The sequence below is a fragment of the Salvelinus fontinalis genome, chromosome 25 (genome assembly GCF_029448725.1).
Source record: "Salvelinus fontinalis isolate EN_2023a chromosome 25, ASM2944872v1, whole genome shotgun sequence".
Taxonomy (NCBI): Eukaryota; Metazoa; Chordata; class Actinopteri; order Salmoniformes; family Salmonidae; genus Salvelinus; species Salvelinus fontinalis.
This window is the reverse complement of record NC_074689.1, coordinates 34,711,963-34,727,622: the sequence shown is the minus strand read 5'-3', so window position 1 is coordinate 34,727,622 and position 15,660 is coordinate 34,711,963. Positions and strand designations below refer to the sequence as shown.

The following is a 15,660-nucleotide window of genomic DNA, read 5'->3' as shown; positions in this document are numbered from 1 at the left end:
GAGATGTTAGCTGTTAACATGAGAGAGATGTTAGCTGTTAACATGAGAGAGCTGTTAGTTGTTAGCTGTTAACATGAGAGAGATGTTAGCTGTTAACATGAGAGAGCTGTTAGCTGTTAACATGAGAGAGATGTTAGCTGTTAACATGAGAGAGATGTTAGCTGTTAGCTGTTAACATGAGAGAGATGTTAGCTGTTAACATGAGAGAGATGTTAGCTGTTAACATGAGAGAGATGTTAGCTGTTAACATGAGAGAGCTGTTAGCTGTTAACATGAGAGAGATGTTAGCTGTTAACATGAGAGAGATGTTAGCTGTTAGCTGTTAACATGAGAGAGATGTTAGCTGTTAACATGAGAGAGATGTTAGCTGTTAACATGAGAGAGATGTTAGCTGTTAACATGAGAGAGATGTTAGCTGTTAACATGAGAGAGCTGTTAGCTGTTAACATGAGAGAGATGTTAACATGAGAGAGCTGTTAGCTGTTAACATGAGAGAGCTGTTAGCTGTTAACATGAGAGAGATGTTAGCTGTTAACATGAGAGAGCTGTTAGCTGTTAACATGAGAGAGATGTTAGCTGTTAACATGAGAGAGATGTTAGCTGTTAACATGAGAGAGCTGTTAGCTGTTAACATGAGAGAGATGTTAGCTGTTAACATGAGAGAGATGTTAGCTGTTAACATGAGAGAGATGTTAGCTGTTAACATGAGAGAGATGTTAGCTGTTAACATGAGAGAGATGTTAGCTGTTAACATGAGAGAGATGTTAACATGAGAGAGCTGTTAGCTGTTAACATGAGAGAGCTGTTAGCTGTTAACATGAGAGAGATGTTAGCTGTTAGCTGTTAACATGAGAGAGATGTTAGCTGTTAGCTGTTAACATGAGAGAGATGTTAGCTGTTAACATGAGAGAGTTGTTAGCTGTTAACATGAGAGAGGTGTTAGCTGTTAACATGAGAGAGATGTTAGCTGTTAACATGAGAGAGCTGTTAGCATGAGAGAGCTGTTAGCTGTTAACATGAGAGAGATGTTAACATGAGAGCGCTGTTAGCTGTTAACATGAGAGAGCTGTTAGCTGTTAACATGAGAGAGCTGTTAGCTGTTAGCTGTTGACATTAGAGAGATGTTAGCTGTTAGCTGTTAACATGAGAGAGCTGTTAGCTGTTAACATGAGAGAGATGTTAGCTTTTAACATGAGAGAGCTGTTAGCTGTTAACATGAGAGAGCTGTTAGCTGTTAACATGAGAGAGATGTTAGCTGTTAACATGAGAGAGATGTTAGCTGTTAACATGAGAGAGATGTTAGCTATTAACATGAGAGAGATGTTAGCTGTTAACATGAGAGAGATGTTAGCTGTTAACATGAGAGAGATGTTAGCTGTTAACATGAGAGAGATGTTAGCTGTTAACATGAGAGAGATGTTAGCTGTTAACATGAGAGAGATGTTAGCTGTTAACATGAGAGAGATGCTAGCTGTTAACATGAGAGAGATGTTAGCTGTTAACATGAGAGAGCTGTTAGCTATTAGCTGTTGACATTAAAGAGATGTTAGCTGTTAGCTGTTGACATTAGAGAGATGTTAGCTGTTAGCTGTTAACATGAGAGAGCTGTTAGCTGTTAACATGAGAGAGATGTTAGCTGTTAACATGAGAGAGCTGTTAGCTGTTAACATGAGAGAGATGTTAGCTGTTAACATGAGAGAGCTGTTAGCTGTTAGCTGTTAACATGAGAGAGCTGTTAGCTGTTAACATGAGAGAGCTGTTAGCTGTTAACATGAGAGAGATGTTAGCTGTTAACATGAGAGAGATGTTAGCTGTTAACATGAGAGAGATGTTAGCTGTTAACATGAGAGAGCTGTTAGCTGTTAACATGAGAGAGATGTTAGCTTTTAACATGAGCGAGATGTTAGCTGTTAACATGAGAGAGATGTTAGCTGTTAACATGAGAGAGATGTTAGCTGTTAACATGAGAGAGCTGTTAGCTATTAGCTGTTGACATTAAAGAGATGTTAGCTGTTAGCTGTTGACATTAGAGAGATGTTAGCTGTTAGCTGTTAACATGAGAGAGCTGTTAGCTGTTAACATGAGAGAGATGTTAGCTGTTAACATGAGAGAGCTGTTAGCTGTTAACATGAGAGAGCTGTTAGCTGTTAACATGAGAGAGATGTTAGCTGTTAACATGAGAGAGATGTTAGCTGTTAACATGAGAGAGATGTTAGCTGTTAACATGAGAGAGATGTTAGCTGTTAACATGAGAGAGCTGTTAGCTGTTAACATGAGAGAGATGTTAGCTGTTAACATGAGAGAGATGTTAGCTGTTAACATGAGAGAGATGTTAGCTGTTAACATGAGAGATATGTTAGCTGTTAACATGAGAGAGCTGTTAGCTATTAGCTGTTGACATTAAAGAGATGTTAGCTGTTAGCTGTTGACATTAGAGAGATGTTAGCTGTTAGCTGTTAACATGAGAGAGCTGTTAGCTGTTAACATGAGAGAGATGTTAGCTGTTAACATGAGAGAGCTGTTAGCTGGTAACATGAGAGAGATGTTAGCTGTTAACATGAGAGAGCTGTTAGCTGTTAGCTGTTAACATGAGAGAGCTGTTAGCTGTTAACATGAGAGAGCTGTTAGCTGTTAACATGAGAGAGATGTTAGCTGTTAACATGAGAGAGATGTTAGCTGTTAACATGAGAGAGATGTTAGCTGTTAACATGAGAGAGCTGTTAGCTGTTAACATGAGAGAGATGTTAGCTGTTAACATGAGAGAGATGTTAGCTGTTAACATGAGAGAGATGTTAGCTGTTAACATGAGAGAGATGTTAGCTGTTAACATGAGAGAGATGTTAGCTGTTAACATGAGAGAGATGTTAGCTGTTAACATGAGAGAGATGTTAGCTGTTAACATGAGAGAGATGTTAGCTGTTAACATGAGAGAGATGTTAGCTGTTAACATGAGAGAGATGTTAGCTGTTAACATGAGAGAGATGTTAACATGAGAGAGCTGTTAGCTGTTAACATGAGAGAGCTGTTAGCTGTTAACATGAGAGAGATGTTAGCTGTTAGCTGTTAACATGAGAGAGATGTTAGCTGTTAGCTGTTAACATGAGAGAGATGTTAGCTGTTAACATGAGAGAGTTGTTAGCTGTTAACATGAGAGAGGTGTTAGCTGTTAACATGAGAGAGATGTTAGCTGTTAACATGAGAGAGCTGTTAGCATGAGAGAGCTGTTAGCTGTTAACATGAGAGAGATGTTAACATGAGAGCGCTGTTAGCTGTTAACATGAGAGAGCTGTTAGCTGTTAACATGAGAGAGCTGTTAGCTGTTAGCTGTTGACATTAGAGAGATGTTAGCTGTTAGCTGTTAACATGAGAGAGCTGTTAGCTGTTAACATGAGAGAGATGTTAGCTTTTAACATGAGAGAGCTGTTAGCTGTTAACATGAGAGAGCTGTTAGCTGTTAACATGAGAGAGATGTTAGCTGTTAACATGAGAGAGATGTTAGCTGTTAACATGAGAGAGATGTTAGCTATTAACATGAGAGAGATGTTAGCTGTTAACATGAGAGAGATGTTAGCTGTTAACATGAGAGAGATGTTAGCTGTTAACATGAGAGAGATGTTAGCTGTTAACATGAGAGAGATGTTAGCTGTTAACATGAGAGAGATGTTAGCTGTTAACATGAGAGAGATGTTAGCTGTTAACATGAGAGCTGTTAGCTGTTAACATGAGAGCTGTTAGCTGTTAGCTTTTAGCTACATTTCATCACTCTAAACTACATATTATCAGTTTTCTGTAACATGATGTCTCCTGTTTTATAGTTGAGGAAGTTGAAGCACTTCTGACACCATGTTTATCATCTCAGTCAGATATGACTATGCTGTAGAGCACGAGCTCAGCTTCAACATGTTAGTGATTCATTTAGTAATACCTGAGCCCTGCCAGGTAGCCTAGTTAGTGATGAATAATACCTGAGCCCTGCCAGGTAGCCTAGTTAGTGATGAATAATACCTGAGCCCTGCCAGGTAGCCTAGTTAGTGATGAATAATACCTGAGCCCTGCCAGGTAGCCTAGTTAGTGATGAATAATACCTGAGCCCTGCCAGGTAGCCTAGTTAGTGATGAATAATACCTGAGCCCTGCCAGGTAGCCTAGTTAGTGATGAATAATACCTGAGCCTGTAGCCTAGTTAGTGATGAATAATACCTGAGCCCTGCCAGGTAGCCTAGTTAGTGATGAATAATACCTGAGCCCGTAGCCTAGTTAGTGATGAATAATACCTGAGCCCTGCCAGGTAGCCTAGTTAGTGATGAATAATACCTGAGCCCGTAGCCTAGTTAGTGATGAATAATACCTGAGCCCTGCCAGGTAGCCTGGTTAGTGATGAATAATACCTGAGCCCTGCCAGGTAGCCTAGTTAGTGATGAATAATACCTGAGCCCGTAGCCTAGTTATTGATGAATAATACCTGAGCCCTGCCAGGTAGCCTAGTTAGTGATGAATAATACCTGAGCCCGTAGCCTAGTTAGTGATGAATAATACCTGAGCCCTGCCAGGTAGCCTAGTTAGTGATGAATAATACCTGAGCCCTGCCAGGTAGCCTAGTTAGTGATGAATAATACCTGAGCCCGTAGCCTAGTTAGTGATGAATAATACCTGAGCCCTGCCAGGTAGCCTAGTTAGTGATGAATAATACCTGAGCCCGTAGCCTAGTTAGTGATGAATAATACCTGAGCCCGTAGCCTAGTTAGTGATGAATAATACCTGAGCCCGTAGCCTAGTTAGTGATGAATAATACCTGAGCCCTGCCAGGTAGCCTAGTTAGTGATGAATAATACCTGAGCCCTGCCAGGTAGCCTAGTTAGTGATGAATAATACCTGAGCCCGTAGCCTAGTTAGTGATGAATAATACCTGAACCCTGCCAGGTAGCCTAGTTAGTGATGAATAATACCTGAGCCCTGCCAGGTAGCCTAGTTAGTGATGAATAATACCTGAGCCCTGCCAGGTAGCCTAGTTAGTGATGAATAATACCTGAGCCCTGTCAGGTAGCCTAGTTAGTGATGAATAATACCTGAGCCCTGCCAGGTAGCCTAGTTAGTGATGAATAATACCTGAGCCCTGCCAGGTAGCCTAGTTAGTGATGAATAATACCTGAGCCCTGCCAGGTAGCCTAGTTAGTGATGAATAATACCTGAGCCCTGCCAGGTAGCCTAGTTAGTGATGAATAATACCTGAGCCTGTAGCCTAGTTAGTGATGAATAATACCTGAGCCCGTAGCCTAGTTAGTGATGAATAATACCTGAGCCCTGCCAGGTAGCCTAGTTAGTGATGAATAATACCTGAGCCCGTAGCCTAGTTAGTGATGAATAATACCTGAGCCCTGCCAGGTAGCCTAGTTAGTGATGAATAATACCTGAGCCCTGTCAGGTAGCCTAGTTAGTGATGAATAATACCTGAGCCTGTAGCCTAGTTATTGATGAATAATACCTGAGCCCGTAGCCTAGTTAGTGATGAATAAACATGGATGATCTATAATGTCAGGGTCGTCTGACTCGGTTGGTGTAGCAGAGTTCTACTGCAGATGGTATGGGCTCAAAACGTGTTGTGTGTCTCTCTTTAAAGGGTCCATGCGGAAACACGTTTAAACGGTCTGTGCCATGAAGAAATGGACTGCCCTATTGAATACACTACAAGTGCATTTTCTGCTGTGCAACAACAGTATGAGCAAATTAAGATACAGTATCTGTTTCTCTTTGCTGTTAGTCTGAAGGTGGTAACAACTTCCCTCTCCTCTCCTCTTCCTCCCTCTTCTCCTCTTCCTCCCTCTCCTCCCTCTCCTCTTCCTCCCTCTCCTCTCTCTCCCTCCTCCTCTCCTTTTCCTCCCTCTCCGCTCTCTCCCTCCTCCCCTCTCCTCTCCCCCTCCTCCCTCCTCTCCTCTTTCTCCCTCCCTCCCTCCCTCCCCCTCCTCTCTCTCCCTCCTCCCTCTCCCCTCTATCTCTTTCCCTCCTCCCTCTCCTCTCGCCCCCCCCTCTCCCTCCTCCCTCTCCTCTCTCTCCCCCCTCTCCCTCTCTCTCTCCCTCCTCCCTCTCCTCTCCTCTCCCCCCTCCCTCTCTCAGTGATACTGAAGGTGGTATCAACCTTGTTGAAGAGCTGTAGTCCCAGTTCTGAACTGATGGAGGTCAAGACACTGTTCCTGTCTGACATGATCACACTGTTCAGCAGCAACCGAGAGAACAGACGGTGAGGACACACACACACACACACACACACACACCACACACACACACACACACACACACAGACACAGACACAGACACAGACACAGACGCACTCACTCACTCACACACACACACACACACACACACACACACACACACACACACACACACACACACACACAGACACACAGACACACAGACACACAGACACACACACACACACACACACTTACAGGAGAGAACACACCACACACACACACACACACACACACACACACACACACACACACACACACACACACACACACACACACACACACACTCACCACACACACACACACACAGGAGAGAACATACACACCCTATGAATAGTTGAGATATTAACTTGTCCATCTCTAGGTTGTCAGTCTGGGCTACATCAACCCTAACAGCGTTATTGATCCCAGTAGGAATATTATTGATGATGTATTGTCTGTCTCTAGGTGTCTGTTACAGTGTTCGGTGTGGCAGGACTGGATGTTCAGTCTGGGCTACATCAACCCTATTGATCCCAGTAGGAATATTATTGATGATGTGTTGTCTGTCTCTAGGTGTCTGTTACAGTGTTCAGTGTGGCAGGACTGGATGTTCAGTCTGGGCTACATCAACCCTAAGAGCCCAGAGGAGCAGAAGATAGCAGAGATGGTCTATAACGTCTTCAGGATCCTGCTCTACCACGCCATCAAGTATGAGTGGGGAGGATGGAGGGTCTGGGTGGATACGTTGTCCATCGCTCACTCCAAGGTAGCACACACGGTGTAGGAGTTTGTGTCTGTGTGTGTGTATGTGGTGTGTGTGTGTGTGAATTTTAATTGGCCACGTCCCACAGGAAGCAGTATTTAAATTGGCCACGTCCCACAGGAAGCAGTATTTAAATTGGCCACGTACCACAGGAAGCAGTATTTAAATTGAATTTGAAAATTATTTTCTACCTTCTCCTCCTCACACCTCCCCCCTCCCTCCTCCTACCCCTTCCTCCTCCCCCTCCCTCCTCGTCTTCTCTCTATATACTAAGTCTCTCAGCTCTGTCATATCCTCACATGGTCCTATCACTGCTATGAGGATGGACCTCTCCTCTCCTCTCTATACACCAAGTCACTCAGCTCTGTCATATCCTCACCTGGTCTCTCCTCTCACTGCTATCAGGATGGACCTCTCCTCTTCTCTCTATACACCAAGTCACTCAGCTCTGTCATATCCTCACCTGGTCTCTCCTCTCACTGCTATCAGGATGGACCTCTCCTCTTCTCTCTATACACCAAGTCACTCAGCTCTGTCATATCCTCACCTGGTCTCTCCTCTCACTGCTATGAGGATGACACTCAACTACTCTTCTCCTTCCCCCCCTTCTGACACCGAGGTGGGGTCACGCATCTCTGTTTGGATGTCGGTCCACCACCTCAAGCTCAACCTCAACAAGACAGAGCTGCTCTTCCTCTCAGGGAAGTCCTGCCCGCTCCAAGACCTCTCCATCACGGTTGACAACTCCATGGAACCTCTCACTAAAGACTTCAGTCATACAAAAATTATACTAAAATCCGAACTGCTTCTCTCACCCTATGCTCAAAAATGTTTTTTTCTTCCATTTATTCAGATTACAACTTCTCATTGCCGGTTATTTAAAAATGAAATAATGTCCAAAAATATCACTTTTTAATACAAGCCATAGAAAGCTGTTTGCAATTTTAGTCTAATCCACCATAAGACAAAACAAATATTACAACAAATATTGTTTTTAAACTCAAATATACTAATTGCAAAAATAATACTTTTTTTTAGATTTTTTTTTTTAAATAAACATTATAATCTTTGTAAATGGTATTATAAGTAGGACTGGTGGAGTTATGTCAGATTTGCAGCTAACTAAAACGTATGGAAGTGTCTGCTCTATCCAAAATGACAACCGACTGATTACCGCATTAACACAAAAATGGAAGAGGCCTGTAGAAGAAGGACTAGTATGTCAGCCCTGCATTAAAGAACAAAATTAGTTTAAAAAGTATACCAGTTTCATTTAATTAAAGACCAACAAATTGACAGCTGTACCATACAGGTTGCGAAGTAGCTGTGAAGAGATTTTTGATGTGCCGAGTCCACGGCAAAGTGTTTATAAACTGATACACAAAACAACGCTGGATTCAAAACTTTGAGTTTTTCCATTTAAATAATGATACTAAATTCTTTCAACCAATAGAATGTTATGTTCTGTATATGGGGGGGGGGGGGGGGGGGTACAACCAATCAGCTTTGAATATTTACCTGCGGAGATGCAGAATCATTTGATCACTTGTTTTGGTACTGCCCATATGTACTGTAGTTTGTTTTTTGGGGTCGCAGGTTCAGGAATAGCTGAAGAATGACATAACATTTACTTAAAAGCTATCTTTGCAAATAGCACTGCTGAGTGACTAGCAATGGTCAGTCGATCAATAATCAATAATAATAGTATATTTTAGTAAATGCTTTCATCTTTCATTTATAATCTGTAGAAACTATGAGAATAGAAACGGTTCAGAACTTTTGTGAAACATCACAGCACCGTTGAAAGATGTATTTGGCGAGTAGAAGTCAAGACTGGATGATTGGATGAGACACGATGGGAGGAGTTGAGGGTAACTGAACGGTAGGATTAATAAATAAATAAAGAGATATCGAATGTAAAATGAATAGTATATATATTAACTGGAAATAGAAGCCTACGTATTTTTTGTCCATTAGTTTACTCCAATTAGGGGAGGAGAGGTAGGGTTAGAAAAAAAATAAAAAATAAGAAAACTATATATGTGGGGGATTGAGAATGAGTAAAATATTGACATTGATAGAACCTACCATCTATCTGCAATGTTAAAGCTGCCCCCTAAATATATATATTTAAAACTCCATGGTGTCCCCTCCCAGAGTGCAAAGCACCTTGGCATGACCCTGGACGACAAACAGCCTGTCGTTCTCTGCCAACATCAGCAGCTCCTGCATCCATAGAGTAACGACCTTTCCTCACACAGGAAGTGGCGCAGGTCCTCGTCCAGGCGCTTGTCCTCTCCCGTCCTCTCCCGTCAGCTCTCTGTTGGCTGGGTCCTCCGTTTGTGCAATAAACCACCCTGCAACTGATCCAGAATGATGCATCCGGCCTGGTGTTCAACCTTCCCAAGTCTCTCCCATGTCACCCCGCTCTTCCGCTCTCTCCACTGGCTTCTAGTTGAAGTTCACATCCACTACTAGACCACGGTGCTAACCTGCGGAACAGCCCCTCCCTACCTTTTTAGGCTACGATCAAACCCTACACCCCAACCCGAGCACTCCTCTGGTCTCTAGGTCCTCCCACATCTAAAGGAGGGAAGCTCAGCCCAGGCCAAGTTCTTCTCTGTCCTGGCACCCTAATGGTGGAACCAGCTTCCCCCTGAAGCTAGAATGACAGAGTACCTGCCCATCTTCTGAAAACATCTGAACCCCCCCCCCCCCCCCCCCTCTTCAAACAGTATCTTAAATAATCCCACAGACCCCCCCCCCCCCCAACAAACATAAAAACTCTGACTTTGCTGATACTGAAATTCAAATTGTCTTATTCGTTCTCCTCATTACCATAGACGTGTTTATATTGACATGATGTATGGTTCCATACCATGTAGCATAATGAGTAAACATTTGATTTTTAAAACTCATTCTCCTAAAACAATTTGAAAAATGCTAAGATCATGTTGTGGGTTGTCTATAATAATTCCTAATTATCTTATGTTTTTAAATATCAGGAAAAAAATAAATTTCCCAGAATGCATTAGATCAATCACTGCTGTATGGAAGGGAACAATCTCATGACAAAGAAAAAAAATACTGTTTGACATTGAGTTATTATCAAAATAATATTTGAAATGGTATCTGTATTCCTAAGTCCTATATCCTTTTGATAAAAGATTTGTTAAATGAATGAAACATTCATTTTTCATTTCTCAGTTGAATTAGTTTGATTTAAATTCTACTTCCTTCAAATTAAATTCAAATGATGCTTCCTGCGGGGTGTGGCCTATTAAAATGTAATTCAAATTCATTGTTTGAATTCAATTAAATTCAGAATTTTCCCTGGTGTGTGTGCGTGTGTGTGTGTGTATGTGCGTGTGTGTGTGCATGCGCTAACTCTGGCTAAGATGTTATTGATTATTAGTTATTGATCATGTCTCTTCCATAGGTAACGTACGAGGCCCATAAGGAGTACCTGGCTAAGATGTACGAGGAGTACCAGCGACAGGAGGAGGAGAACATCAAGAAGGGGAAGAAAGGTTCTGTCTCCACCATCTCCGGTCTCTCGGCCACGCCCGCCCCCGTCGTCAACGGCAACCTGGAGATTCGCGAGCTGGACGACCACTCACAGACGCAGACCCCAGAAAGCGAGGCCGAGTACGGAGAGGGAGGAGGAATGGATTCCAGAAACCTGCTCGCTGAGGGAGGGGTGGAGATGAAAGGACAAAACGGGGAGGCGTTGACCCCTGGGGAGCAGGGGTCAGGGGAAAGGGTCGAAGTTCATGACCTCCTGGTGGATATCAAGGCGGAGAAGGTAGAGGCTACGGAGGTCAAACTAGATGACCTGGATCTGTCCCCGGAAGGGACGGTGGGAAGAGGAGGGATAGAGGGACTGGGTGGAGGAGGGATTGGAGGGATAGGAGGAGGGAGGATGGAGGGACTGGGTGGAGGAGGGATAGGAGGTATTGGAGGAGGGAGGATGGAGGGACTGGGTGGAGGAGGGATAGGAGGTATTGGAGGAGGGAGGATGGAGGGACTGGGTGGAGGAGGGATAGGAGGAGGGAGAATGGAGGGACTGGGTGGAGGAGGGATAGGAGGAGGGAGAATGGAGGGACTGGGTGGAGGAGGGATAGGAGGGATTGGAGGAATAGGAGGAGGAAGGATGGAGGGACTGGATGGAGGAGGGATTGGAGGAATAGGAGGAGGAAGGATGGAGGGACTGGGTGGAGGAGGGATAGGAGGAGTAAGGATGGGGAACGGGCCCCTGGTGGAGGTAGATTCCCTGCTGGACAGCGCCTACTGTGTTGTGGTGCGGAAGCTGAATGGCAACCACAGTAACATGGTGCCTAAAGATGACACGGTGGTCACGGGGGCGGGGTCTGGCACCATAGAGGATGATGGGAACATGGGTCCGCTCATCACCCTCGCTGACGAGAAGGACAGCGTACCGAACAACACAGGATTCCTCTTCAGCAAGGTAGGGGTTAAAGATATGTGTTTTTTAGAGGAATATTCCCATTGCTGTCAAGAATGTGTTGCTGGCCTCCCGGGTGGAGTCTCTGGGTTCGCGCCCAGGCTCTTTCGCAGCCGGCCGCGACCGGGAGGTCCGTGGGGCGACGCACAATTGGCATAGCGTCGTCCGGGGTAGGGAGGGTTTGGCCGGTAGGGATATCCTTGTCTCATCGCGCTCCAGCGACTCCTGTGGCGGGCTGGGCGCAGTGCGTGCTAACCAAGGGGGCCAGGTACACGGTGTTTCCTCCGACACATTGGTGCGGCTGGCTTCCGGGTTGGAGGCGCTGTGTTAAGAAGCAGTACGGCTGGTTGGGTTGTGCTTCGGAGGACGCATGGCTTTCGACCTTCGTCTCTCCCGAGCCCGTACGGGAGTTGTAGCAATGAGACAAGATAGTAATTACTAGCGATTGGATACCACGGAAATTGGGGAGAAAATGGGATAAAAAAAATTTAAAAAAATAAATACAAATATGTTGCTTCTCTCCTTCGTATGTTATTAATGGTTTTGCTTTGAAGAAAACATTTAATGGGGTCAAAACACAGCAGATTTATTTATAATTAAGCACCATATATTGCTGCATTCTTTTAATTAATAAATAAGCACCAGGCATTGTTACAGTATTTTAATTAATAAATACGCAGCATGCATTCTTAGTCTTTAATTAAAACCTACAGGAGGGTCTCTCTCCAGGAACAGGGTCGGAGTTAAAACCTACAGGAGGGTAGTTATCCAGAAACAGGGTTGGAGTTAAAACCTACAGGAGGGTTTCTCTCCAGGAACAGGGTTGGAGTTAAAACCTACAGGAGGGTTGGAGTTAAAACCTACAGGAGGGTCTCTCTCCAGGAACAGGATTGGAGTTAAAACCTACAGGAGGGTAGTTATCCAGGAACAGGGTTGGAGTTAAAACCTACAGGAGGGTAGTTATCCAGGAACAGGGTTGGAGTTAAAACCTCCAGGAGGGTGTCTCTCCAGGAACAGGGTTGGAGTTAAAACCTCCAGGAGGGTCTCTCTCCAGGATCAGGGTTGGAGTTAAAACCTACAGGAGGGTCTCTCTCCAGGAACAGGGTTGGAGTTAAAACCTACAGGAGGGGTGGAGTTAAAACCTACAGGAGGGTATCTCTCCAGGAACAGGGTTGGAGTTAAAACCTACAGGAGGGTCTCTCTCCAGGAACAGGGTTGGAGTTAAAAACTACAGGAGGGTTTCTCTCCAGGAACAGGGTTGGAGTTAAAACCTACAGGAGGGTCTCTCTCCAGGAACAGGGTTGGAGTTAAAACCTACAGGAGGGTCTCTCTCCAGGAACAGGGTTGGAGTTAAAACATACAGGAGGGTTTCTCTCCAGGAACAGGGTTGGAGTTAAAACCTACAGGAGGGTCTCTCTCCAGGAACAGGGTTGGAGTTAAAACATACAGGAGGGTTTCTCTCCAGGAACAGGGTTGGAGTTAAAACCTACAGGAGGGTCTCTCTCCAGGAACAGGGTTGGAGTTAAAACATACAGGAGGGTTTCTCTCCAGGAACAGGGTTGGAGTTAAAACCTACAGGAGGGTTGGAGTTAAAACCTACAGGAGGGTATCTCTCCAGGAACAGGGTTGGAGTTAAAACCTACAGGAGGGTCTCTCTCCAGGAACAGGGTTGGAGTTAAAACCTACAGGAGGGTCTCTCTCCAGGAACAGGGTTTTGAGTTAAAACCTACAGGAGGGTCTCTCTCCAGGAACAGGGTTGGAGTTAAAACCTACAGGAGGGTCTCTCTCCAGGAACAGGGTTGGAGTTAAAACCTACAGGAGGGTCTCTCTCCAGGAACAGGGGAGTCTTGGAGAGACTTGCTGAATTGTCTTTCTATCTTATCTTTTTAAGGTTGATGAGAAGCTGCTTCCAGCGCTGGCTGCCACAGACCCTCTGGTCCTTCCCAGCCTGGACCAGCCCCTCTCCTCGGGCCCGGTCCACTCCTCCACCTGCCCCAGCGATGACCTGAGTCTTCTGGCCCACATGACCTCATGCGGGGGCTCAGACCTGAGCCAAGCCCATGGAGGACTCCCCGAAGACGGGCCCTTCAATATCCAGAGCCCCCTGGCTGACATCAGCTCCATCGCCCAGAGAGAGAGCCAGGCAGCTGAGATCCAGGCCCAGGGCTATCCAGAGGTAGAGGTCCCGTCTGGGGCAGATGGAGAGGTGGCGGGGGGTAAGCCTGGAGGTGACACAGCTAGCACCACATCTGAAACAGAAAGGTCTGATGATGGGAAGGACAAAGAGATGGAGAAGATACAGACCACGGCTACTACTCAGGTGGGTGACATAAATATCCTACCTCAAATGTAGGCCGTCATTGTAAATAAGAATTTGAACTAAAACTGAAATAAAGTGAAATAAATGAAGAAAATAATAATAATGTTTTAAACCAAGTGAGAGAACTCTGGTCCCTCAATTGCTACTGGACTTCAGTAACTGAGATGCTGATCTAAGCTTATGGCTAACACAGCTGGCTAACACAGCTGGCTAACACAGCTGGCTAACACGGCTGGCTAACACGGCTGGCTAACACGGCTGGCTAGCACTGCTGGCTAACACTGCTGGCTAACACAGCTGGCTAACACAGCTGGCTAACACGGCTGGCTAACACAGCTGGCTAACACAGCTGGCTAACACTACTGGCTAACACTACTGGCTAACACAGCTGGCTAACACTGCTGGCTAACACGGCTGGCTAACACCAGTAGCAGGAAATTGATCCCAAACAATCCTGATACCTTCACAAAAAAAGCTAAGTTGTTAGCTTAGCTTCCTTAGCAGTTTTATTTTCAATATTCAGGTTCTTTTGACTGTTGTTTTTAAGCTCATGTATTGTTTCCCTCCACAGTGATCCAGTTTGAGCGATACCTAGGTATTTAGCTTAGCCAATGAGCTTTTTGCTGAAGATATTGTTGTTAGGCTAGCAATTGTAGTTAACCAATTCAGCAGTTATTGTTGCTAGTTACCAGTTGATAGTTTACCACCATTCCTTTACCTGTCCCTCCTCCCTAGATGCTCCACGGTCGTACGGCGACCCAGTCAGATCGTGACCTGTCTCTCTACTCCCCCCTACAGGCGCTTCGTGGTCGTACAGCAACCCAGTCAGATCGTGACCTGTCTCTCTACTTCCCCCTACAGGCGCTCCGTGGTCGTCCGGCGACCCAGTCAGATCATGACCTGTCTCTCTACTTCCCCCTACAGGCGCTTCGTGGTCGTACGGCGACCCAGTCAGATCGTGACCTGTCTCTCTACTCCCCCCTACAGGCGCTCCGTGGTCGTCTGGCGACCCAGTCAGATCGTGACCTGTCTCTCTACTTCCCCCTACAGGCGCTCCGTGGTCGTCCGGCGACCCAGTCAGATCGTGACCTGTCTCTCTACTTCCCCCTACAGGCACTCTGTGGTCGTCCGGCAGCCCAGTCGGAGCGTGACCTGCGTGTGGACCTGGGCTTCAGAGGGATGATGACAGAACCCATGACGGAGGAGCAGCGACGCCAGTTCAGCCCCGGGCCTCGCACCACCATGTTCCGTATCCCAGAGTTCAAGTGGTCGCCCATGCATCAGCGCCTCCTCACAGACCTGCTGGTCGCCCTGGAGACCGACGTGCACATGTGGAGGAGGTGAGGGTGGTCGGACTGTGGTGGTTCCTGTTTGTGAGCATTTCTCATTTGTCTCAAGATAATCCATCCAACTGACAGGTGTGGCATATCAACAAGCTGAATAAACAGCGTGGTCATTACACATGTGCACCTTGTGCTGGGTACAATAAAAGGCCACTCTAAAATGGGCAGTTTTATCACACAACTCAATGCCACAGATTTATCTTGTTTTGAGGGAGCGTACAATTGGCATGCTGACTGCAGGAATGTCCACCAAAGCTGTTGCCAGATAATTGAATGTTAATTTCTCTACCATAAACCGCCTCCCAACATCGTTTAGAGAATTTGTAAGTACGTCCAACCGGCCTCAAAACCACAGACCAAGTGTAACCACGCCAGTCCAGGACCTCCACATCCAGCTTCTTCACCTGCGGGATTGTCTGAGACCAGCTAAACAGACAGCTGATGAAACAGGAGTATTTCTGTCTGTAATAAAGCCTTTTTGTGTGGAAAAAACACATTCTGATTGGCTGGGCCTCACTCTCCAGTAGGTGGGCCTGGCTC

The 15,660-nt window shown here is 45.5% G+C and overlaps 1 protein-coding gene and 1 long non-coding RNA gene across 2 annotated transcripts in view; one reads left to right on the top strand and one right to left on the bottom strand.

The window, feature by feature from the left end:
- The window catches only part of LOC129823350 (neurobeachin-like), a 402,752-nt gene that overhangs the window by 274,050 nt on the left and 113,042 nt on the right, over positions 1 to 15,660 (top strand). Inside the window, exons 21-25 of the mRNA XM_055882274.1 lie at positions 6,111 to 6,234; positions 6,803 to 6,995; positions 10,432 to 11,460; positions 13,349 to 13,777; positions 14,891 to 15,117. Coding sequence (XP_055738249.1) covers positions 6,111 to 6,234; positions 6,803 to 6,995; positions 10,432 to 11,460; positions 13,349 to 13,777; positions 14,891 to 15,117 — 2,002 coding nt within the window. The remainder of the gene's footprint in view (positions 1 to 6,110; positions 6,235 to 6,802; positions 6,996 to 10,431; positions 11,461 to 13,348; positions 13,778 to 14,890; positions 15,118 to 15,660) is intronic.
- On the bottom strand, positions 12,018 to 12,857 carry LOC129823226 (uncharacterized). Its single transcript, XR_008754607.1, has 2 exons — positions 12,729 to 12,857; positions 12,018 to 12,317 (listed from the first exon to the last, which is right to left on the bottom strand). It is a non-coding gene; the product is annotated as an uncharacterized LOC129823226 (long non-coding RNA).